This window comes from Parasteatoda tepidariorum, chromosome 2 (genome assembly GCF_982258835.1).
Source record: "Parasteatoda tepidariorum strain Cologne lab strain chromosome 2, Ptep-v5.0, whole genome shotgun sequence".
Taxonomy (NCBI): Eukaryota; Metazoa; Arthropoda; class Arachnida; order Araneae; family Theridiidae; genus Parasteatoda; species Parasteatoda tepidariorum.
In genome coordinates, this window is record NC_141756.1 from 22,549,347 (window position 1) to 22,574,790 (window position 25,444).

The 25,444-nt window shown below is 30.6% G+C and overlaps 2 protein-coding genes across 2 annotated transcripts; both read left to right on the plus strand.

The window, feature by feature from the left end:
- The first annotated feature begins 263 nt into the window (after positions 1 to 263).
- Positions 264 to 6,562, plus strand: LOC107445123 (sulfotransferase ssu-1). Its single transcript, XM_071177032.2, has 3 exons — positions 264 to 706; positions 4,837 to 5,101; positions 6,025 to 6,562. The coding sequence occupies exons 1-3, from the start codon at positions 466 to 468 to the stop codon at positions 6,488 to 6,490; spliced, it is 972 nt and encodes a 323-aa protein (XP_071033133.2). The 5' UTR covers positions 264 to 465; the 3' UTR covers positions 6,491 to 6,562.
- Positions 6,563 to 7,676: 1,114 nt separating this feature from the next.
- On the plus strand, positions 7,677 to 19,699 carry LOC147814836 (sulfotransferase ssu-1-like). The gene is made up of 3 exons (XM_087156977.1): positions 7,677 to 8,604; positions 9,944 to 10,208; positions 19,215 to 19,699. Exons 1-3 carry the CDS (start codon positions 8,364 to 8,366, stop codon positions 19,675 to 19,677), a joined length of 969 nt encoding a protein of 322 aa, XP_087013103.1. The 5' UTR covers positions 7,677 to 8,363; the 3' UTR covers positions 19,678 to 19,699.
- The last annotated feature ends 5,745 nt before the right edge of the window (positions 19,700 to 25,444 follow it).

Consider the following 25,444-nt stretch of genomic DNA (forward strand, 5'->3'; position numbering starts at 1 on the left):
GTTTCATTGATTTTCACACCTATCTTCATATTATATAGTTACTTATAAGAAGTAGTGTACTATCAAAAACTCATTTTTGTAGTTCTTGCTGGTAATTAATAGAAATCATACACAACAGTGCCCTTTGGTCCACCGACACTTTGTTTACCATAAGAGTCGTATCATTTCTCTATTTCAAACACTATCTTTATTTTAATCAAAATTGCCATCACTGAAGATAAAAAACAAAATATATTCAAATCTCTTTCATTTGTCAAATTCAGAAAAAAAGGAAATTATCTGTTGTAAGCTCAAGGTTACGTTTATTCTTAGATAAATAGCACAATCATGACATGATTTTTGATTTTATTCGAGATAAAATCAAATGTGACTATAAAAACAAAACATTTAAAGAGAAGATTACTGAAACGAATTTGTTAAAAATCAGTCGTTCTTCTGCACCTTATTTTCGACAGGATACGAAAAATGTCGTCGGTTCCCTTTTCTCAAGTTGTCGATGGTTTCCAACTTCCAGGAGTGTTTCCGGCTGATAATTTTCGTGCGGCTACCAAATACAAACCGCGACCAGATGACCTTTTCTTGGTGACCTATCCTAAATGTGGAACCACTTGGACAGGACAGATACTTATCCTTATACTGCAGAAGGGAGAGCCTCTCAAAAATGCATCAGATTTGCATGCAAAAGCTCCGTTTTTAGAAATGACAGGTAAATGTTTTTTTTTTTTTTTTTTTTTTTTTTGAAAAATTACAAATGAAAATGCTACACTACATCACGCAGTCAAAAGTTTGCTTACATATTATTCAATATTCCATAAGTAAGCTTCTAGGCTCAAATAGCAAGATTGACTCATTGAAATTTATATATTATTTAATAAAAAAAATTCCTCTTAATCTTGCAATTACATATTATTAGCTCCTTCTAAATTTTCCGTTCTCAAAATTTCCATTATGAATTTTCTTTTCAGCTTGATAGTTTTTAGGCTTATTGTAATGCAATTCCTTACACTCAGGCAAATTTTTTATTTTATTTCATATCCCGACCGATCTTTGGATTTGTGGCTATTAATGTTTGATTTCCCAGCTTTGTAATGTTGAACTCAGTGGTCGGAAAAGCGACATTATTTTTGTAGTTTACTACAGCTACAACAAATATGTTACAAATGTACTTAACTACAACTACTTTTTTTAAAGTGCGGTAACTATAAACTACTTTAGAATTGTAGTAACTACTTCAAAGAACTTCAGGAAACTTCAGGAACTTTTGAAAGACGAGAAAATCATCTCATTACTCATCTCCCTGCTCCCAGCCCTAAAGACGTAGATGAGGAGCCTCACCATCAAGCCTACCACATCTTTCATGATGCCATCTTTCATTATTTTATCGCATTTCAGATTCTTTTCCGAACCACCAATACAACTTTCCTATGTATGTCCTTTTGGGATATTTCAGGATGAATGGGATAAGGGCCATTTAGGCCTCAGATGCCCTGTTATAAAACAGCGAGCGAACGAATAGTAACTACTTCATTACTTTAAGGAGATGAACTTGCATTAAATTTAAGGGAATAATTGAGAAATGTTTATTCATATTTACAGTTTGTTATTCTAGAACATTTTCTTAGAATTTATTCGTTTCACCTTAAACTTTTTGTGCCTTTCTCGACAGCGACTATTTAATTGAAGAAATCCGAACTTATCAAATACTTAAATTTTTTTAATTGTTTAATGTTTCTTTTTTTATTTCCTCTAAGAAATTAAGTACGTCGAAAGTATTTTGAAAATACGTCGAAAGTACTTTGAAGTACGTTGAAACTCCTTTGAAATAACATCCATGTTTCACGAGAGTACATTCGCATGTGAAAGTGTGACCAAAATAATTAATTATCTATTTTTCGAATTGGCTGGTTTAAATATTAGTTATACGTAATTCCTGTTAACGGTCAGCTGCAACCACAGAGTCATTTTCTTTGCATCCATTGTTCCGCTAAGATTTGTATCCAACAAATTCGAAAAATTAGCTACATTAGTGTCGTGTTTCTTTATTAATGCTAAAACTAGTGGTTGGGAATGGCTACAAACTACTGTTTTTTTGGGTACTGCATTACTCACTACACTACTTTTAAAAAAAAGTAGCACACTGCACACACGAAAAATAAGTAGCGACTACAGTAGTTACACTACTTGTAGAACGCTACTGCTGACCACTGGTTGAACTGAAGTGGTTGATAAAAAATAACAAGAGGAAGGAAATTTCCTGGAGACAAGGAATCTCCTGGATCAAGCATAAGGACCATAGCCACCTAGAGCCCCTGAATTAGACCAAGCCATTATAGCCCCCAAGAGTCAAAACCACTTGTGACGTCATCCTCAGAAGTGCTAAGGAACGCGGTAATCAGATTTGTATTAAGAGAAAACTGTAATAAAAAGGTCAAAATATTTTTTTGAGCGAAGTAAAATATTTTTTATTTAGCTAATTCATTGTTGCTTAACTCTTTCACGCAGACTGTCACAAATACGAGCTAGCATAAAACCGTATCAACCGGAGTAAAAGGATAAAACTGGTAATCAAAGTAATTCTTTAGCAGTTTATTTGTGGGCGGAGTTATAATTGTTTAATTTATTTAATTCACCATTACTTTGTTCAAAATAAAACTATTTAGTTATACTTCGAGCTAACATTGATTATATATATGACTAAACTAACAATAATTAAAGTAAAAGCAAAGTAAGTCTGTCAAAATAGCAACGACTGCATTTAATTTACCGTTTTATATTTAATTACATCCTGATTCTGATTTTGTACAAATGCTTTTCTGAATCCCCCGTCCCCAAGGGGTTCAATGTTCAAGATCACACAGTGGTGAAGTTTAAGTTTTTTTGTTGGAATAACTCAATATTATTTATCACGTTATAACTCATTAACACGTTGAATGCCATGCTAATTTTGCATGGCTTGCCCGTCTGGCCACACGGTAGATAATTACAAACTAAATTTGCAAATATTAGACAGATTTTGATAGTTTTTTAAAAGGTTTAGCATGACATATCTGTTCGTTGTAGTGGAACTGAGTGTCTGAGGCCTTCTGACATATCTGCTTGCTTGCTTTATTTAAACAACTGGGTGCCTAGGCCACGCAGCTGCCCCTAACCCATCCATCTTAAAAATATTATTACAGTGAATATAACATTTTGATTTATGTAACAGTGTGGTAACATACAAATAACCATGATTAGAAATTTGTACAACTTGATCGATGAGCTGACATATCTGAAAAAATTGGAGAATCATATAAGCCTATGAATTGTTTAGAAATAGTGGTGGAATTTATTAAACCAGGAATCACAATTAATAAACAACCACTTGAAAAATATTTATTCGCTGTCCGGAACAAGTTGGCACCTCTATGTATATAAATAAAACTATTTTTGTGTGTTCCATATTGCATTAATTTCTTCAAACCATTTTAGTAACGATAATAATACAAAAAAACTGAAAATTTACTCGAATTATGTGTTTCCAATCTTAGCTTTGTCGGTCACTGGTGACCCCCGTTGCCCTACGAACAAACTCAGTGCCGGCCACCTGTGACCCCATGGCATTCAACGTGTTAAAATAAACGTGTAGGACTATTTGATGTTATTATGGAACAATATTATTTGTATACATTATGCAAGTTGGGAGTTGCAAATTAATATATAACAAAAGAAATGACAAAGACTCTATGGAAATCAGACAAAAGGAAGGGGATTGCAATAAACAAGACAGGTTTATTGATTGCGAGAAGAAACAATAAAGAGAATTGAAGCACGATTATAGAAACACTTTCAAGTTTCGACCCTTAATTAAATAATTGTCATATTCGCCTTCCTCTACTTCAACTAGTAATATTTCGAAGATGAATTTTTTTTTTCTTTCTAAAATATTAGTTCGTGACTTTCAAAATGTATTCTTTTTGCTTTAATTTTTATAAACATTTTAAAAATGCATTTTGAGGATGCTCTTTACGGAACAACCTGTAGATTACGTATGGTAGAGCTTACCAAAGAATTTAATTTTAATAAAAAAAGTTAAGATAAGTAAATAAATATTAAAACTACTCATATCCACGTAAAATCCATATGTAGCCTTATTTTAAATGGTATGATTTTTTCTCGCCTTTCTTAATTAAATTATTTTTCTTTATTATAATTTATTACATATTTTTTGTATTCAACAGAATCTTTAATGTTTTCCGTCATTTGTAGTTACTGAAATACGTTCGCAAAACATTTAGAGGCAGCATGGTAGACTGATGGCGATTTGTTGGCTCTTTTAGACTTTCATTTCACTTTCTTATTTCAATTGCTTAATGTATGGTTGAATCATGACACGTTAATTTTTTAAATTAAAACTTGAATCTACCATTGCGATGCTTTCATATAAATAATTATCTCAAAAACATAAGAAAAAAAATAATAAGATATCAACAACATTTTTTTAAAAATTTTTCCTGAATTTATGAAGTATTAAAGGAGTAAAGTGTTGTTTTTTTTGCGTCAATTGTGAAATAAATTTTTTAATCAAGCAATATTGTATTTTTATTTGCAATCAATATTAACACAATTCTGTATTTTAATATGGACTCACTCATTGCATAACTTAGCATTTTAACTAGCAATCACTAATTGAGTTGCTCAGCATTTTTCTGTGATCACTAATTACTAAATCTGTATTTTAATCTGCAACCCAATCACTATAATTGTGCATAACTTTTTTTTTCAATCTGCAATCACTAGTTATATTAATCGGTATTTTAACCTGCATTTAGTAATTGTATAATTCTTTATTTCTGATAGGCGTCGATTTCGTCGAGAAAATGATGAGGCCAGGTCCTATCAAAACTCATTTACCGTTTCACCTGACCCCTTTTTCGAAGGATGCCAAATACATATACGTAACAAGAAATCCAAAGGACTGCTGTGTTTCCTATTTCCATCATATGAGAAATTTACCCGGGCATAACTTCAATGGAACATTCGATGAATTCTTCGAGCTTTTCGTATCGGGGAAGATTGATTTTGGAGATTATTTCGACAACTTATTGTCTTGGTACCCTCACAGGTTTGAACCTTACTTCTCTCTGTATTTTCTTTCTCTTTTTTTTGAACCCGAATACTATTATTTTCGTGATCACATGGCAGAGGGGGGATCCTGCCTTCACTATTGCAGGCCACACCGGCCCTCAGCAAGGCATTATGGCCTGGGGTGCCATTTCCTTATACAGCCGGACCCCTTTGGTCGTCATTAGAGGTACACTTACTGCACAGCGGTACGTCGACGACATTTGCTACCGTTCCTTTTGCATTGCCCTGGGCTGGTTTTTCAGCAGGCAATGCCAGACCACATACGCCACTTGTTGCTGTGAACTGTCTGCAAGCTTGTCAAACTCTTCCTTGGCCTGCCAGATCACCAGATCTCTCTCCCATCGAACATGCCCGGGATATGATGGGGAGGCGATTGCATCTGGCATGGAATGTTGATGACCTCGTACGACAATTGGATCGAATTTGGTAGGAAATACAGCAAAAGACCATCCGGGAGCTTTATCGGTCTATGCCACGCCGTGTGGCAGCTTGTATCCAGGCTAGAGGCGGGTCAACACCTTATTGAACTTGTTACTGTAACTCTGCAATAAATTATTCAATTGTTCTGAAATTTTAATCATTTACTATTCTGTACATTGTCTTCCTATCCACCAATTTCCGTTTCAATTGGACAACTCCCTCTTGGTGCGTCGATTTTTTTGTTATAGAGAGTATGTATATATATATATATATATATATATATATATATATATATATATATATATATATATATATATATATATATATATATATATATATATATATATATATATATATATATATACTATATATATATGATAAAGGCAAGCAGTTATTTTTTATAATTATTTAGTACTTCATTAAGGCTATTAATTACAGATATTAATGCTTGAATAATCCTATATATTGCAATATTTTCAGAAATGATCCGAACGTATTGTTTGTCACTTACGAAGAACTCAAAGAAGACATTGACGCCGCCATTTTGAAAATGGCATCTTTTATTGACGATGAAGAGTATGCTGAACCCATTCGAAAAGACCCCAAAATCTTAGAAAATATTAAGAAGTACAGCAGTTTAAAAGAAACGAAGCAGTTCATGACAAGAAGCTTCACAGAAGTAGCAGAGATGTCCCCAGAAGCATTAGAAAAATCAAATTTACCAGATGCTATGAAGCATATGTTAGTGCAGCAGAAGGATAAATTAAAAGCTTCTTTAGAAGGAAAAGAAGAAGAAGGTCCCAGTATGGCTCAATTTGTAAGAAAAGGAATCATTGGTGATTGGAAGAACTATTTTTCCGAGGATCAAAGTCGTCGATTGGAGGAAAAGTTTGCTGAGCGTACCAAGGGAACCGAAATTGCGAATTTCTGGAAGCAATACATGTAATTAATGTTTATTACATGTAAATATGTAATACATGTAAATATGTATATGAAGCAATACATGTAAATATGTTTATCTTGTTGTTCAATTTCTTTTCAATTTGCAATCGTCCATGGTTAATTTGTTCGGAGGAGATATACGCAAAAATTATCGAAAATTTGGAAAATGAATGAAGAAATAAAAAAGGAAGACCCTAGATTGAGAGTGTGGTTTGCTGCTTTCTGATAAATAAAAAAAAATAATAATGTTAATTCTAACTAAATAACTAAAATTAATTAAATTCTAAAATTAGTTAAAATATTTTTCAACAAAAGGTAGGAACTTTATGTATGTACTTTATATACGTCGGAAGTCTTATATACGTCGGTTAATCAAAGTGGTCACCCACCCTCTTACTGACCGCAGATAGTGATGCTTGACTTCGGTGTTCTATTGGGAAAGGCAATCTTTACTATCAGTTAACTGCGGTATTTTTCTGCAAAAGAGCACTGATGATCGAGTAGAAAAACTATTAAGCTATGTTTTCGGTAGCATTTCAAGCCTTTAAAAAATGTTTAAACACCTGTTAATTTTTTTTCTTAAACTGCGCCACATCTTGCTGAAAGTAGAACTTGTTTTCAAAATTTTTTAGAGCATAGGATATGGTATACTTTAAGTTTCGGAAAAACATGATGAATAATATTAGCTTTACTTAATAACAAAGAAGATGAAATACAAAACAGTGAATTTAGCATATTCATTAAAATGATAATAAAGTCCGTGTTAGAAAAGTTTTACCTTTCAAAATAACGTTTATTTTATTAAAAAAATACGATAACATTTAATAACAACAAAATGACATTTAATAATATTTATCTTTTGTTAAAGTAAAACAAAGATAAATGTTTAAATAAACAAAATTTTAATGAATGATTTATAAATATTTTATAGAGTGGCAGATAATTAAAAGCTAAAGCTTTCAGAATATTGGTTAAATTTATTAATATTTTCAAAGCTTAACCACCAGAAAACTGATACAATTTGACTAGTCAGATGAAATTTTGAATCATTCACACGTAACGGTAAGAAAAATATCATTCATTAATTTTTACTACATGAAAGAAACATTCGTTTCAACATCTTTTCTACAGCTAAAAGTAATTTTTTCGAGAAAAAGAGGAAAGTTGGCAGTCTTGTTCAGCATATAATTTTTTAATTCTGAGAATTTAATCTTTAATTGTTTTGGATTCCATTATACATAAGCAATTGTAACAAACAAATAAGAATTGGTATTTGTGCAGTAAAAGTTTTAACTGTGAGCAAAATTAAAAAATTGAGCATAATCTTGATTGCCACAACGTTATCCAGTTTTGTATTCTGAAGAGGTATTATTTCCGGGTTGACGCTTATTTCAGCATAGAAGAAGAGGTTTCGTGAATTTTTCTGACCTATCTTCATATATAGATATTTATAAGAAGTAGTGTACTATCAAAAACTCATTTTTAGTACTTGTTTAATAATAGAAATCATACACAACTGTTGCCCTTTGGTCCACCGACACTTTGTTTACCATAAGAGTCGTATCATTTCTCTATTGCAAACCCTATTTTTATTTTCATCGTAATTGTCATCACTAAAGATAAAAAACAGAAAAAGATATTTTCAAATCTCTTTTATTTGCCAAATTCTGAAAAAAAGAAGAAATAATCTGTTGTAAGTTCAAGGTTACATTTATTCTTAGATAAATAGCGCAATCATGACATGACATTTGATTTCATGAGAGATAAAATCAAATGTAACTATAAAAAAAAACATCATTTAAAGAGAAGATAACTGAAACAAATTTGTTAAAAAATCAGTCGTTCTTCTACACCTTATTTTCGACAGAATACGAAAAATGTCGTCGGTTCCCTTTTCACAAGATATCGATGGCTTTCAAGTTCCTGGAATGTTTTCGGCTGATATTTTTCGTGGGGCTACCAAATACAAACCGCGACCAGATGACCTTTTCTTGGTGACCTATCCTAAATGTGGAACCACTTGGACAGGACAGATACTTCTCCTTATACTGCGGAAGGGAGAGCCTCTCGAAAATCCATCAGATTTGCATGCAAAAGCTCCGTTTTTAGAAATGACAGGTAAATGTTTTTTTTTTCTTTTTTTCTGAACACTACAAATAAAAATTATATACTATATCACACAGTCAAAATTTTGTTTGCATGTTATAGAATATTTCATAAGTAAGTTTCTAGGCTCAAATAGCAAGATTTACTCATTTAAATTTATATATTACTTAATAAGAAACAAACTATTTCCTTTTAATCTTGCAATTACATATTTTTAGCTCCTATAGAATTTTCTAATCTCTATTCAGCTTGATAGTTTTTAGGCTTATTGTAATGCATTTCCTTATACTTAGGCTAATTTTTTATTTAATTTCATATCCCGAATTAAACAGCCGACCGATCTTTGGATTTGTGGCTATTAATGTTTGATTTCCCAGCTTCGTAATGTTGAACCCAGTGGTCGGAAAAGCGACATTATTTTTGTAGTTTACTACAGCTACAACTAATATGTTATAAATGTACTTAACTACAACTACTTTTCTTAAAAGTGTAGTAACTATAAATTACTTTAGAATTGTAGCAACTACTTCATTATTTTAACCCCTTGGGAACGGGTGATTCATAAAAGCATTTGTTCAAAAGCAGGATGTAAATAATTAAGAAACGGTAGCTTAAATGTAGGCGTTGCTAATTTGACGGACTTACTTTGTTTTGACTTTAATTCTTAGTTTAATCATATGTATATATAATCAATGTTAGTTCAAAGAATAACTAAATCATTTTAATTTGAACTAAGTAATGGTGAATTAAATAAATCAAACAATTATAACCCCGCCCACAAATAAACTGTTATAGAATTACTTTGATTACCAGTTTTATCTTTTTCCCTGGTTGGTTGATACCGTTTTATGCTGGCACGCATTTGTGACAGTCGGTGTGAAAGGGTTAAGGAGACAAACTTGCATTTAATGTAAGGGAATAATTAAGAAATGTTTATTCATATTTACAGTTTGTTATTATAAAAAAATTTTTTTTCGAATTTATTCGTTTCACCTTAAACTTTTTATGCCTTTCTCGACAGTGACTATTTAATTTAAAAAAATGCGAAATTATCAAATACTTGAAATTTTTTAATTGTTTAATGCTTTTATTTCCTATAAGAAAATAAGTACGTCGAAAATACTGTGAAGTACGTTGAAACTCCTTTGTAATAACATCTATGTTTCACGAGACATTCTCATTTGAAAGTGTGACCAAAATAATTAACTATCTGTTTTTCGTATTAATAACTCTTTATTACAATCTACAATAACCAGTTAAATAGCTATGCAGTTTAATTTGCAATCACTATTTGCATTAATCTGTATTTTATCCTGCATTTAGTAATTGTATAATTCTTTATTTCTGAAAGGTGTCGATTTCGTCGATAAAATGATGAGGCCAGGTCCTATCAAAACTCATTTACCGTTTCACCTGACACCTTTTTCGAAAGATGCCAAATACATATGCGTAACAAGAAATCCGAAGGACTGCTGTGTTTCCTATTTCCATCATATGAGAAATTTACCCGGGCATAACTTCAATGGAACCTTCGATCAATTCTTTGAGCTTTTCGTATCAGGCAAGATTGATTATGGAGATTATTTTGACCACTTATTGTCTTGGTACCCTCACAGGTTTGAACCTTACTTCTCTCTGTCTTTTCTTTCTTTCTTTTTTTTTTAACACGGATATCGTATTTCATGATCATTGAAAATGAATACATCATGTTTTTGTTAGATAAAAGAATAAAGGTTAATATTGATAAAAAAAATATATTTTCAAAAAAAAATTATTAATCAAATAAGCAAGATGCATACTTTAGAAATTGATTTAAAATTACATAGCAAAATAAGTAAATAATTGATGAGAGAGAAGAGAAAAAAGTATTAGCAAAATTGATTTGAAAAGATATTTTTAAAAAAATAAAAAGCTGGAAAACAAAATAAGGAAAAGACATAATCCTCTTCAGCTCCCACGATTATATCCGCAAAAAGAGTGGTTGCTAATATTATTTAAAAATCTATAAAGCAAAGTGCATAACTAATACAATACTAAATAGACTAAATACAATAGTGTGAGTAGCACCAAAAGAAATTAAACGAAAATAGAACTTACTACGTGAAAAATGCAACATAAAACATACCAAGCATGTTTGATTTGGATTCTCTCCCACCAACTTTGAGTTTCCTACTTTCAATAGATTACATAGATAGAATATTTCATAGTACATCACAGTACACATAACAGTACACATAATCAAGGTATGAAAATAAAATTAAACAAAAATTAATAAAAAAATTTATTTTTAAAACAATAAGTCAAAATGGAAAGGAGCTAAAAAGCAACTAAAACCAAATTGGCTTAATTAAGCAATATAAATAAAAATGTGTGAATTTCAATACAAACAAAAAGAAATAAAAAGATCCGCATGTTAGCAAAAGACGCACACACAGCCTTGCCAACATGCCTCTCTGTTGTCGGTGGTAAATTCAAAAACGACAGTGCCCCATAATGGAAAATAAAGTAAGACAATAATACAATACAATATATATATATATATATATATATATATATATATATATATATATATATATATATATATATATATATATATAATTAAAAAAAATTAAGATTAGGATTAAAAAAAAAACTGTCCAAGGAGGTTTTTTTCTTCCTCCTTTTGAGAATGCTAGAGAAATGAGATAGGCAAATGTCAATAGCTCCGACCAGCTGCAACTTTTTCGGGGTGTTTCTTGTCTCCACGAACAGTGAAATTCTCTCCCACATTCCCAAAAACTCTCTCATCTCACTTGTAAAGTTAACCTCCTCCACCTCTGGCTCTTCTTCGAAACCAATTTCTTGCAGAACCCCTGAATGCTGCTGCGACTGTAACTCTTGTAATTCCTCGGTCGTCAGTTCCTGAGAGTACTCCTCGAAGAGCTCGTTCACGTCTCTGTCACCCATCACCAGGTCCATGGATATCCTTTGAAGATAGAGACTCAGGTTACAGACTCAGGCCACAGCACAATTTTCGGCTACAGACTCACTCAGGCCCCAGCTTCTTCCATGCAGAGGTCAAAGTCCTCGTTGTAACACTCAGCCAGTCCTAATCAATAATTTAGAGGCATATCACGATGTTAAAGTGGTCCTTACAGTACTCTCGAAGGGTGAGGTTTGTGTTTTTCTGTTACCTCAAAGCAGCGCCGGAACAGGTGCTTAGGATACAGCTTTTTAAAATTAGAAATCATCTGCTGAGCCATGGGCTGCAGGATTGGAGTGGTGTCAGGTGGCAGATAGAGAAATTTTATAAACTTGAACTCTTCGAGGATGTCATGTGCGAAATTTGGTGGATGAACAGGAGCATTGTCGAGGACGAGAAGGGCTTACATGGCCGTTCCTCTCGTATCTCGAGGTACCACAGTATACACACACACACACCCATATATATATATATATATATATATATATATATATATATATATATATATATATATATATATATATATATACACGAGACATATACATATATATGGGCGTGTGTGTATATATATGTGTTCTCTTTTTCGCGGATATAATCGTGTGGGCAGATGAAAAGATTATATCTCTTATTTTCCGGATTTTTTAAAAAAATTTAATCCTTTTTTTTCTCAGTTGTCTGTTATTTTTTAATTATTATTTTTCTCTCCCCCCTTTTTTTCATATGTCTGTAATTTTCCTTTGTTTTATCTTCATTTTGAACTTAAATAACAAACAATTTTGAAATAACCATTTTAATAAAAATAACAAACAACTGTTTGAAAAAAAAAGGATGAAATTTTATTTAAAAAGTCAGGAAAAAAAGATATAATCTTTTCATCAGCCCACACGATTATATCTGCGAAAAAGAGCGCTTTCTGATATTGTATCAATATAGCCAAAGTAAAATATATTAAAATAATAGAGTAAGGAGCACACAAAATTTTTTTTTACAAAAATTACAACAAATAAAAGAGAACACAACAAGTTAAAATAACTCGTAAAAACAGAAAATAAAATAAGATAAAATGAAAAAACTGTATAAAACATAGACTATAAAGCGAGTAGCGAAATCAGATGTACTTACACGAACGGGAAATTTTTCAAGAATAATTTAAGAATGTTTTCGCAACAAGATTGCCAGATTACAAAATATGAAAACAAAAGCGCAAATTGAGTGCAACTAGAGGGTTTTGAAGTGCCGTTCTTACTGCACTGCTGAAGTGATTTGTAATTCTGTGCATTGATTTGTTAGTTACCAAGGATGGGGCCGAAATAGATTTGCGCAAGGTAATATTATACTGGATAATTTAAAAAAGTTGACCATAAATAGTTTTAGAAAAAATATGTTTATTTAAGAAAAAATATAAAAAAGAAAAGAGAAACATAAATTGCCTGTTTTGCAAATAATTTTACCCTCGGATTTGCCCGATATGGATTTGCGCATGGAAAAATTGTATAAATTAATAAAGAAATTTTTAGTAGATAATTTTAGCCTCGGATTGACCCGAAATGGATTTGCACATGGAAAAATTATATAGATTAACAAAGGAAATTATTTAGTAAAGGAATTTTTTAGTAAATAATTTTAAGCACGGATTTGCCCGAAATGGATTTGCACATGGAAAAATTATAGAAATTATCAAAGAAATTATTTAGTAAATAATTTTGGCAATGGATTTACCCGAAATGGATTTGCACATGGGAAAATTATATAAATTAATAAAGAAAATGTTAAGTAAATATATCCGCAAAAATATACGATTAATTCAATGATTTTACATAAAACTAGTGGGCTGCACGCCCTGCTCGCCAACCCCCGAAAATTGCTACGCAATCTAATATGGTTTGCTTCGCAAACCAAGCTCGCTTCGCTCGCTACTAACTTAGGTACATTGCAAATATACAAAATTCTAAGAATTCAAAACAATCATTCAAATCCATATAACAACTGTTTTTTAAAGAAAAATTACTTCCAGTAAGTACTAAGTCATTAAAATAAATTTGAATTCAAATAAATGACATGTAATTCGTTTAACCTATTAGAAATGTGCTATAGTATAAAATTTCTAAAACTGATATCTCTTTAAAAGGGTTAAAATTTTGGCTATAATTAAGTCTATTAAAAATTGAAATAAGTGAATTGCAGTGGAAAAACCTGCATAAACAAAACATTACATTACATTTTTGAAAAATAATAACCATGAACAATTCACAACTTTGTTAAAAGCATAAGTATAAGTTTTAGAATAAATTCGTGATAAAACAAATTCGTGATATAAATCAGAAATCGTCAAATAAATTCGTAATATATAAATTCGTGAAAAAAAGCGCTTTCGACAAAATAGTAAAATAGAAATCTATCGACAAATACTACTCACTTCTGCCTAGCTTAATAGTATGAGATTGATTATTTCAGTTCTCTCTTGTTATTTCAGTTTCCGTTTTTAAAAGCGCTATATGTTGAGCCACTTCAGCAAGATTTGGCATGTGACATTTTTAGCTGCAATCATTGGTCGATTTTCTAGCGTTGCCATTCGGGGAGTTGTAATGAGGCTTTTTTTGTCGCCGTGTAAGAGAAATATATATATATATAGAGAGAGATTTTATTACTTTAGTTAGGAATCCATTGTTTTTTTTATAAAATTTTGAAAGAGTTTATCGATTTGTTTTTTGGATAAATAAATATTACTACATATTCTTTTAATTCTGATCATTTCATTAAAAGTGGTATTTAAATAGATGCTCCTAGAAACATTAGAATTCCAAGTATTTAGTTTATTAATATTAAAATTAAAATTATTTCTTTTATCGTATAAATCAACAAAGCAGACATTTTCAACTTTTATAATACCCAAATCCAAAAAAATTTAAATTAATATTATCATCATGATTACGAAGTAAGATTAATTCCTCAGGGTAAATATCATTTAATAAAATAGTAAAATCTTGGAAATTAAAGATAATTAAGTCATCAATATATCTAAAAACAAATTTGATACTAAGAGTATAATTTTTTTCATAATAATGAAAAAATAAGTTAGCTAAGAGAGATGAATAATTAGATCCTTGTGGTATTCCATCAATTTGAAGAAAAATATCCCTTCCATTGTAAAGATAATTATTAATATTATTTAATAAAAAAATAATATTTTTAAAAACCACGTTTTTGTAGTGGAGAATAATAATTTAAAAAAAATTTGAAAAGCGAAAAACGTGGGGCGCATGAAATACATAACAGTAATGTTATATTAGTGTGTGAATAGAGAATATGTGTATGGTATATCTGTAATTGTAATTGTATCTGAATGTGGATGTGGAATATGTTTGTGTATATGCATATGTATGTGGATGTATATGTGGCTGTGCATGTGTATGAGTAAGAAAATGTGTATATGTATGTGTATATATACTGTTATGTATTTCAAGCGCCCCACGTTTTTCGTTTTTCAATTTTTTTTAATTATTATTCTCCACTACAAAAACGTGGTTTTTAAAAATATTATTTTTTATTTTGAATTTTTTTATTTTAAATTATATTTTTTTTAATTTTTAATTTTTATTTTATATTTTTTAAAAGTTATTACTTTTCAATTATTATTCTTCACTACAAAAAACGTGGTTTTTAAAAATATATGTTTTTATTTAGATTCTTTTTCTTAGTCAAGAGTAGTCAAGACTACTACAAGACCACTACTAAAATAATAGAGCTTTCATTTTAAATTAGGGATACAAAAATCTTTATAAAAAAACAATTCGCGATCGCAACGAACTACAGGGGGCGTTGTTGTATGAGACGCATACCTGCGATTTCTATATGAACCGTCATTCAGTTACTCTGGAGACGTCGTTAATGTAGCGTGTAGCATTGCAACGTTCCTTCTTTAATGTGGCTTATTAAATTTAAAAAAGAAAAATGCTTGATCTTCTTTCTTGTACAACCGAAAACAAAATGGTATCTCTTTTTATTAGAGAAGGAACATCCAAAACACATCGGAAAAATATTTGTACATTAACAGAAAAAAATATGTATATTCTTATAAGAGTTAAAACCTAATGCCCGAGAAATAGTATTACTAAATTTAATGATATAACATGAAAGGCCCATTTAAACTTTACATTCTATAGTTTTAAGAATCATATTAGTTCAAAAATTAAAATGAACAAAAAGTATACATAAGCCTCATAATTTTATGAAATTTAATTTTGTAAACAACGTTTTTTGACAACAATTTTTATCAAAAAATTTCAAGTTTCAATAAAAATCATTATTTAGAAACTAAGAAACGTAAAATAAAGAATGCTGACGAAACAAAAAAAAAAAAAAAAAAAAAACAATTCTTTTTTGTCGCCATTTTTAGTGCTACGAATATTCGTCTTTGGGATTTGCCAAAAACAAAACAAGATGCAATTTTATTTTTTCAGGAGGGAAATATTTTACCGAAAAAACGAAAATGTACCAATTCCCACAACATAAAACTTTATCTTGGTAAACGTACGTTTTGGAAATGTTATTTCATTTGGAATCTTATTCATCAGAGTTCATATGGCGATATGATTGTTTTGAATCTATGCTAAACTCTATATCGGCTCATTTTCCACCGAAATCCGATTAACTATTTTGATTTTAAATAAAGTGTTTTATTTTATGAATTTTCGCAAAAATTTTAAGTGTAGATTGGCGGCACTTAAAAACCGCCAAATCTGTAGCGGCGGTGGCGTTAATACGTAAGTACCAAATTTTTATTCCATACTTTTCTGAATCATATTATTTCAAACATTGGAATATACAAGAAGTATGCATAAACACATAATGTTATAAGATTTAATTTTTCAAAAGTATTTTGAGAACAATTTTTATCAAAAAATTATAAACTAAAAAACGGAAAATAAAGAATTCTTAGGATAAAAAAAACGATTTTAAGAATTCTTAACATTGAAATAAAAACTTTCATATTGTTTCTTTTTTTATTATTCTTATAGTTCTTAATCAGACGTAAAAAACCATTCTGTAGAGAACCATCATCAAATGAAAAAAAAAATATTTACAAGCAAATTTTTTATTGTAAAAATCATTGCACTTACCTGATTTATGATTCCCGGAGAATTCCAAAATGATAAGTTCCTTGTTTGAAAACTTTATTCTCAAATAATAGATACATAGTTTATACCTTCATTACTTTTAGATAACATACTACACAGCAAAATTTTATAATTGATATGAATTTGAATATGTAGCTAAAAACAGAATAGCTGAATTCTAGTTGAACTTATTCTTTCAAAATTAAAAAAAACTTACCAAGAAAACGATTTAAATTAATTAAGAATCAGCACAAATGGCACTATTTCAAGTAACTTGGATAATTTTTTATTGTTGTTTTCCGAATTATATGGATACAGAAATATATACTATTCTATAACGAAGAAGAATATGCTATAACTATTACAATTCTGTATGTTCTGAATTCATATTTATTCACTGGAATGACGAAAGCAATATTGACTTCACTTTAATTCGTAATGAATTGAAGACAGAAGAAATGCATTTTACCTTAATACACACATCTGTAACAGTATCCGAAATCGGAAGTCATCAGTTGCAAGTTTGTTGATAATAGAAATTAAAAATTATTGAGGAATTTTTCTTCAAATGTTTGGCGTGTTCTGTTCCTGAAAGATTTACTAATATTCTGGAGATTTTTTTCAAGTTCTTCGTCCTTTTCCTTAGGGAAATTTTGTTTCTTATTTGCTGCTAAAAAATGGCGTCTGATTCAGTCAATGACTTTGATGGAACTAAATGAAAATGTGATAAATTAATGTCCGATATTTACAGGCTCCCGCTAGACGGCGTACTCGAGCGTTGCGATCGCGAATACCTTTACGACTTTCATTAGTTTTATGCTGATGACAACCAAAACAATCTGGAAATGAATGAGGAAAAACTGGATCCTACCACGTGATTTTTCAGCCAATAAAAATACTCCGACAATAAAAGTCTTTTCACCTGACATGTAATACTAATTTGAAATAATGGAATCGACAACAAAAGACAATCTCGAAAATATTTTTTTTTTTAGATTTAAATTTTATTTTACTTTGTATGTCTTTTTTTCTCTTCATTTTCATGCATTGTCATCCAATTCTGAACTATGTGCCAAATTTGAAGTTTGTAGCTAGTCGGGAAGTTAGTTTAAAATCGATTACAAAATTCCACCCGGACAGACATACACGAAGGCAAGTTTATATAAACGTGGTAATAAAAAGACAAAAATTAATCAGAATATCCCAATAATCAAAATCGCAACAAAGAATATTTTTAAAATCATAGTAATAATTCAAAAGGACATCTTTTAGTTTAGAAAAGGGAATGCTATTGAAAAGATCCTGGAAATCAAACTAAAACTAAACCCCTTTCTAAACTTAAAGATGTCCTTTGCAGTAAGCAGTAAAGCAGTGCAGTAAGAACGGCACTTTAAAACCCTCTAGTTACACTCAATTTGCGCTTTTGTTTTCATATTTTGTAATCTGGCAATCTTGCTGCGAAAACATTTTTAAATCATTCTTGAAAAATGTTTCGTTCATGTAAGTACATCTGATTTTGATACTCGCTTTATAGTCTATGTTTTATACTGTTTTTTCTTTTTATCTTATTTTATTTTCTGTTTTTGCGTGTTATTTTTACTTGTTGTGTTCTATTTTATTTGTTGTAATTTCTGTAAAAAAAATTTCTGAGTGTTCAGAAAGCACTCTTTTTTGCGGATATAATCATGTGGACTGATGAAAAGATTATATCTTTTTTTTCCGGACTTTTTAAATAAAATTTCATCATTTTTTTCCCAAACATTTTGTTATTTTTTTAATTATTACTTCCCCCCCCCTTTTTTTTGATATGTTTATAATTTTTCTTTGTTTTATCTTCAATTTGAACTTATCTAATGAGTTCTGTTTACTTGCAGCTTATGCGCAATGCAATATATATATATATATAAATAATATTCTTCTATGTAAAATCTTAATTATCAGTTGATACAATACAGCTTTCGCGATTGAAACAGTTTTGCACTTGTTTAAGTTCGTGTATCAGTTGGTTAACATTGTAATGCAATAAAAATAAATACAAATAGGTAGTATATAAAAAATCTCCTAAATAAAAACCCATTACATGTATATTTAAATATAAAAGTATTGCATATAAACTAGTGCAAAACATATAATTATTAAAAAACTACAGTGTGCCTAATAATGTGATCTAATTATAATAATATACTAATATAATACGTTATATAATAAATATTCTATATATTTATACAATATATCGTCTAATTTAATCAATTGATAAACGAACGTAAAAAAGTGCAAATCGATTTCAGTCTCGCAAAAGCAATAATGCGTATAGTACCACTTGATAATTAAGATTTCAACTAGAATACTGTGTCTAATATTTTTTTTAAAATTCTTTAGTTCTTTCTTAAACCCTATTAATTATTGATATCAATCTAATCTATCTATCTATCTATCTATCTATCTATCTATCTATCTATCTATCTATCTATATATATATATATATATATATATATATATATATATATATGCTGGAATAATCCTACATATTGCAATATTTTCAGAAATGATCCGAACGTATTGTTTGTCACTTACGAAGAGCTCAAAGAAGACATTGACACCGCCATTTTGAAAATGGCATCTTTTATTGATGATGAAAAATATGCTGAACCCATTCGAAAAGACCCCAAAATCTTAGAAAATATTAAAAAGTACAGCAGTTTAAAGGAAATGAAGGAGTTCATGACAAGAAGCTTTACAGACGTAGCAGAGATGTCCCCGGAAGCATTAGAAAAATCTCATTTGCCAGATTTGGTGAAGCGTATGCTATTGCAACAGAAGGATAAATTAAAAGCTTCTTTAGAAGGAAAAGAAGAAGGTCCCAGTATGACTCAATTTGTAAGAAAAGGAATCATTGGTGATTGGAAGAACTATTTTTCCGAGGATCAAAGTCGTCGATTGGAGGAAAAGTTTGCTGAACGTACCAAAGGAACAGAAATTTCGAATTTCTGGAAGCAATACATGTAATTAATAAACATATGTTCATCTTATTGTTCAATTTCTTTTTAATTTGCACTCCTCCATGGTTAACTTATTCGGAAGAGATATACTTGTCGCAAAAATTATCGAAAATTTGGAAAATGAATGAAGAAAATAAAAAAAAGGAAGACGGAGATTGAGAGTGAGGTTTGCTACATTCTACTAAAAAAAAACCTAGTTTATTCTAACTAAATAACGGAAACTAATAAATTCTAAAGTTAGTTAAAATATTTTTCAACAAAAGATCAGAAATTTGGTAGGTACTTATACTTGTGGTAGGTAGGTAATACATACTTATTTTAGGTAAGTAGTACATACTTTATATGCATCGCACTAAAGGTAGGTACTTTATATACGTAGCACTAAAGGTAGGGACTTTATATACGTTGCACTAGAGATGCACAATGGGCCATAGGTAATGGTCTGGGAAACATCCTCCAGGATGATCCGAAGGCATGCCATCGCAATTTTGATCCTCAGCAGAGGGGATGGCTCCCTGATTTGGTAGCCCAATGACCAGCATGCGAAAGCGAGCACTTTAGCATAGTACAATTTAACGAGGACTGATACCACGCATCCTCAGTTTTTAAGCAGGTCACCCACCTTCTTACTGACCACAACCAGTGATGCTTGACTTCGGCATTCTACTTGGAACTGTGTCTTTACGATCATTCTACTGCGGGACGTTTCTGCAAAAGAGCGCTGATGAGTAGAAAAACTATTCAGCTATGTTTTCTGTAGCCTTTCAAGCCTTTAAAAAATGTTTAAACATCTGTTAATTTTTTTTCTTGAACTGTGCCACATCTTGCTGAATGTAGTACTCGTATGGTACAATTTAAGTTTTGGGAAAACATGATAAGTAATATTAGCTTTACTGAATAACAAAGAAGATGATATAAAAAACAGTGAATTTAGCATGTTCATTAAAATGTAATGAAGTCCGTGTTAGAAAAGTTTTACCTTTCAAAATAACATTAAATAAATAAGATAACATTTAATAACATTTATCTTTTGTTAAAGTAAAACAAAGATAAATGTTTAAATAAATAAAAATGCAATAAATGAAAAGAGTTTATAAACAAATCTTGAAAAAAAAAGAAGAAAGGAAACCAAATTATAAAGCTTTTGAGCATATATTTTTATCATGATGTAATGACAGTAATAAGCACTCAGGACTGCCTATGTATGCGTCAGAATAAATCATTTATGTTATAAGGGCTTATAAGCTGTCACTGTAATGGGCGAAGAGGTCTGCACATGCATGCGGAGATGCCAACTGCTCCGAATAAGACAAAATATTAAAAAAAAAAAAAACGGTAAAGAACTACTAACTGAAACGTGGAGACTTTTGGTAACTTTTACCAACTTTTAACCTTTTTTGGACGGGCGAGTCATACATTTATTCGTATGGAATCAGAAGCAGGATGAAAAAAAAATAAAAAGTGGTAGCTTAAGTTTGGGCATGGCTAATTTTCAACCTTATTTTTGCTTTCACTTTAAATTTAATACATCCAATCTATGTTTGTTAAAAGTGAAACAACTATATTATTTTTAATTTGAACTAAGTCATGGTGATATTAATAAAGAAAACTATTATTACCCCGCCCACAAGTAAACCGCAAAAAAAAAAAAAATAGTTAGGTCACCCTGAAAATGCATATATGCCCGTTTCGAAGAGGTTAAAGGTGTTCAACACTGCATGAATGCGTTGCTTAAATTACATACATTTTCAGGCTGGTTTACTCAATTAAGACTTATTAACATTTGTCAAGTAGAAGGAAATAACAAAGAATACATCAAGATTACCGGTGGGATTCGAACCCGCCTCCTCCTTGCTTCACATAGTGTTTAGCAGAAGATACACCACTTGAACGGGAAGGCCTCTGCACACGTGCATTAAAGTGGCATGTTAAATAAGCTTTTTAATTACTTAGATGCAGTGGTAAGTAAAAACCCTACAAATCAAATTTTCTAAATCAACAATCTCACATTAAAAGACTGCCACTCGAAAATATTTATTCGCTGACCGGAGCAAGTTGGCATCGCTCTGTATGTGCAAGAATAAATATAAGATCCCCCTACTACAAAATAGGGCTGAAAGTCCATATATATCAAGCAGGGCTAAAGAGAATAGAAGGGCTGGTTCACTCATTTGAAGTATCTCTCGCCGCGCCGATTCTCCGACGTCACTCTAGTGACGTCACTTTGGCGCAAAGCTCGCACTTTTACTTCAAGAACGGAGCGTTTGGCCTTACTAGCTCTAACTAATATTGGATCATTTCTTTTTGCGAGATATTCTGAGACATTTGTTATTTTCTATAATGACTTTCCTCAGTGTTTGCAGTGAATTTACAAGAATTTAAAACTATTATCGAAATGCCAGTTTGCGCGATTGCAACTTGCAAAAATTCTGATACAAAAACAAAAGGAAAAAGTATAATTTTTCGCGTGTTCCCTAAAGTAAATGAACAACTATGTAAAGAATGGATTCCGAAATGACACAGTTAATATAAAACAGCAATACGCTTATTCTGTCGTAAAGAACTTTTATAAAAATTCATTATCTAAATAGAAACCGCCTCGTTACTTCATAAAGAAAGGCAGGTGAAAAGAATTAAAAATTGGATAAAGTCAAAGAAAATTAAAATGTAAATAAAAAGTATAAATAAAATATATTGTATATGGTTGAAATTCTCCTAATTTCATAACATATTTTTTAATGTAGTTATTCTAAATATTTATGATTTTTTAAAAAAAAAATTATATTCTCTTCAATTTAAATATCTATAAATTATATCATCGTAAATTTAAATGTCTATAAACAATTGTAAAATTTCTAATGTCATTATGAACCTAAATTATTATTTTGTTTCAGTAATTAGCGTTTAAGGTTGATGTTTCCTAATGATTAAGTATGAACAAATTGCTATTAACGACATATTTTAAAATCAGGGATTCTAAATTTAACTTAACTTATCGTTATAAAAGAATATGTAGATAAAAAAAAGTGTCGATATATGCCTTCATTTTTCTTAATAGTTAAAGTTAAAACTGAACTTTTTAAAATAAAGTATTTATCGTGTCATTTTCACCAACTAGCAAAACATTTTTATAAGTTTAAAATGGTATTTTTTTTAATATAATAATCAAGAAAGTTTTTTTTGAACTATGTTTATGAACGGAAATAATGTGTTAATTACGTAAAGTTTGAAGGCTAATAAGCAGAAAAAGTCTAACTTATTTTTACAAAGAGAAAGATGCAAAGTTATCATATCTTTGCTTGCGATCTCCGAGATCTGTGGACACAGTGACGTCATGAGGAGGGAAATCGTAGCTTCAGCTCTAAGAGCGGAGTGAACTAGCCCTTCTATTCTCTTTAGCCCTGTATATCAAGACGGAAAAGAATAAAAACTGGTAACAAAAAAATTTAATTTTCGGATTTTTTTTAAGGAATAATAAAATATGGACACAATTTATCTATTGAATTGCTTCTTTCTAGAGAAAAAGTAATAGCAGTGAATTATTTATTGTTAAGAATAGATTTACTCCTCACGAAAATGATCTATTATTGAAATAGTTCTACTACTAGGGCTTTCTCTTTTCCGTCTCGCTTCCAGGCTTGCTACTAACGTGAACAAAATAAAAAAGCGGATGCAATAATGATCGGATTTTCACCTACTAAGATTCACTTCGCTTACTATTGTTTTACTTCTAACTTTAAATATGCCAATTAATTAGTGTGAGCCTCGAGGAATCAGGGAATAGAGCATTCGCCTTTCAATGAGACTAACCGGGTTCGAATCCCAGTCGATACGAATTTCGCATCCGGCTTGCACCGAAAACATTGCTGACGTGAAATATCCTCAGTGGTAGACGGCTCATTAGTTAGAGTCCCCTTGCCGTCAGGCTAACCGTGGGTGGTTCTCGTGGTCTTCCTCTCCATGCAACGCAAATGCCGGTTAGCTCTATCTAAAAGTCTTCCACGGAGGCAAATTTCTCTCAATACTCGATCCAGGAGTTCCCTTGTCTTCTGGATTGGGTTTAAAATTACAAGGCTACGGAGTTGAACATTTGTAGTCGTAAACCCATAAAATTAGGTCGGCAGTTCAACGACGCTGATTAAAAAAAAAATTTAAAAAAAAATTAATCAGTGTAAACGATATTCTAAGACAACAAAAGTATATCTCATGTGAACATACATGGCAACGTTACTTTTAAAAAGTAACGAGTAAAAGTACAAGTAATTTTAAAAAAAGTAACGAGTAAAAAGTTCTTATTTTAAAAAGGAACGAGTAAAAAGTACAAGTAAAAGTACAAGTACTAAACAAAAAAAGTAATGATTTAAAAGTACATTTCTAGGAAATCGAAAATTCAAAGTAACCTAAAATTTTACTGAATAATATTCTTACGTTCTTTAATTTTTTTGCAAAATTGTTGTTATTTATTTAATTATTTTTAATTTTGAAAGCTATGGACATTAATTTATTTTTAAATTCGGAAGAATATTTTAATATAATTTTATAATATAATCGTATAATATAATTTTAAAATCATATATAATTTTAATATCAAACTTTTTATGGATTTGCACGAAAAAGAAATTCTATCTATTAATTTTAATTTTTAGTTTATTATTTTTATTTATTTAAATTACCATTGATTTGAAATTGTTTTACTCTATAGAAACGCGTTTTAAAAGCACAAACATAAACAAAGCAAACACGGTGTTTCATATAGCTTTGTGATCTTGAGCTAGTAAAAAATAATTGCATGTGCAGTATAAGTTGAAACAGAATAGTCTACAATTTTATTTGTAACAATGGCTAATGCTGAAGTCATGCGAGAAAATCATTTTTCGAACATTTCTGCCTAACGGAATAATTAAAATTTGTTAACGAATTTTAGTATCAGCGGCTAAATTAATACCTTCGAGTTTTCAAGAGTTAAAATAGTAATTATAACAGTTTTCAATAGCACAAATAGTTCTGAAGTTCTTAGAGATTTGACTGGGCTTTGTTTGACAAGGTCGAGCATAAACATAATTTTAGTAAAAAATGTACTAGGTAAAAATGTATTTAGTAAAAATGTATTAAGACAAAAATGTATTATTAGTGAGTTCAAAAAGAAAATTGAAAAACGTAATAACAAAATCCAACATTTTTTATTTAAAATGTATGGAATAAATGCATAAAACTCGAAAATGACTGAAAATAACTTGCTAATTAATATTTTTATTCATTTTACAAAATAATTGCATTTCGAAAGTGGTGTCACTGAGTCTGCTGCGAGAATTTCTCAGAACGTGCTTAGCCACGCTGAATAAGCTGTAGCGTATCTAACACTACAAAATTACAACTACAATTCACTAGTATATAAGACATGTTAACTCGACTCTATGTCGGGGTACCTTTTCATAGATGAAGGTTGACATGGTCTGTAACTACTGATCCCTACATTGGTGACCTTCGGACGTGATGTGAACGCGCCTACCTTGGCAAAAACGCCCACTTTGATCTGGATACGCCTACATCGGCAGTAACGCCTACTTCGTTGGATGGTCCACGTTGAACAGTTGACTTGCTACTTGTGACTGCGTCATTATCCACCTCCTCACGCTGTTGCTACTCAGTCTCATCTCGATCACACACAACGTTGGCTTGCATACACTCGACTGCTAACGGCAACACAGGAGCGACTACAACAGTGAAGTTAATACACCTCTCACTCAAAAAAATACGGTGATCTTAATACAGCT

Excerpts from the sequence above, each read along its gene's own strand:
- LOC107445123 (XM_071177032.2), top strand. The coding sequence starts at position 466 with ATGTCGTCGGTTCCCTTTTCTCAAGTTGTCGATGGTTTCCAACTTCCA. Across the intron at positions 707-4,836 it reads TCCGTTTTTAGAAATGACAG|GCGTCGATTTCGTCGAGAAA; the intron begins GTAAATGTTTTT and ends TATTTCTGATAG. Across the intron at positions 5,102-6,024 it reads TTGTCTTGGTACCCTCACAG|AAATGATCCGAACGTATTGT; the intron begins GTTTGAACCTTA and ends CAATATTTTCAG.
- LOC147814836 (XM_087156977.1), top strand. The coding sequence starts at position 8,364 with ATGTCGTCGGTTCCCTTTTCACAAGATATCGATGGCTTTCAAGTTCCT. Across the intron at positions 8,605-9,943 it reads TCCGTTTTTAGAAATGACAG|GTGTCGATTTCGTCGATAAA; the intron begins GTAAATGTTTTT and ends TATTTCTGAAAG. Across the intron at positions 10,209-19,214 it reads TTGTCTTGGTACCCTCACAG|AAATGATCCGAACGTATTGT; the intron begins GTTTGAACCTTA and ends CAATATTTTCAG.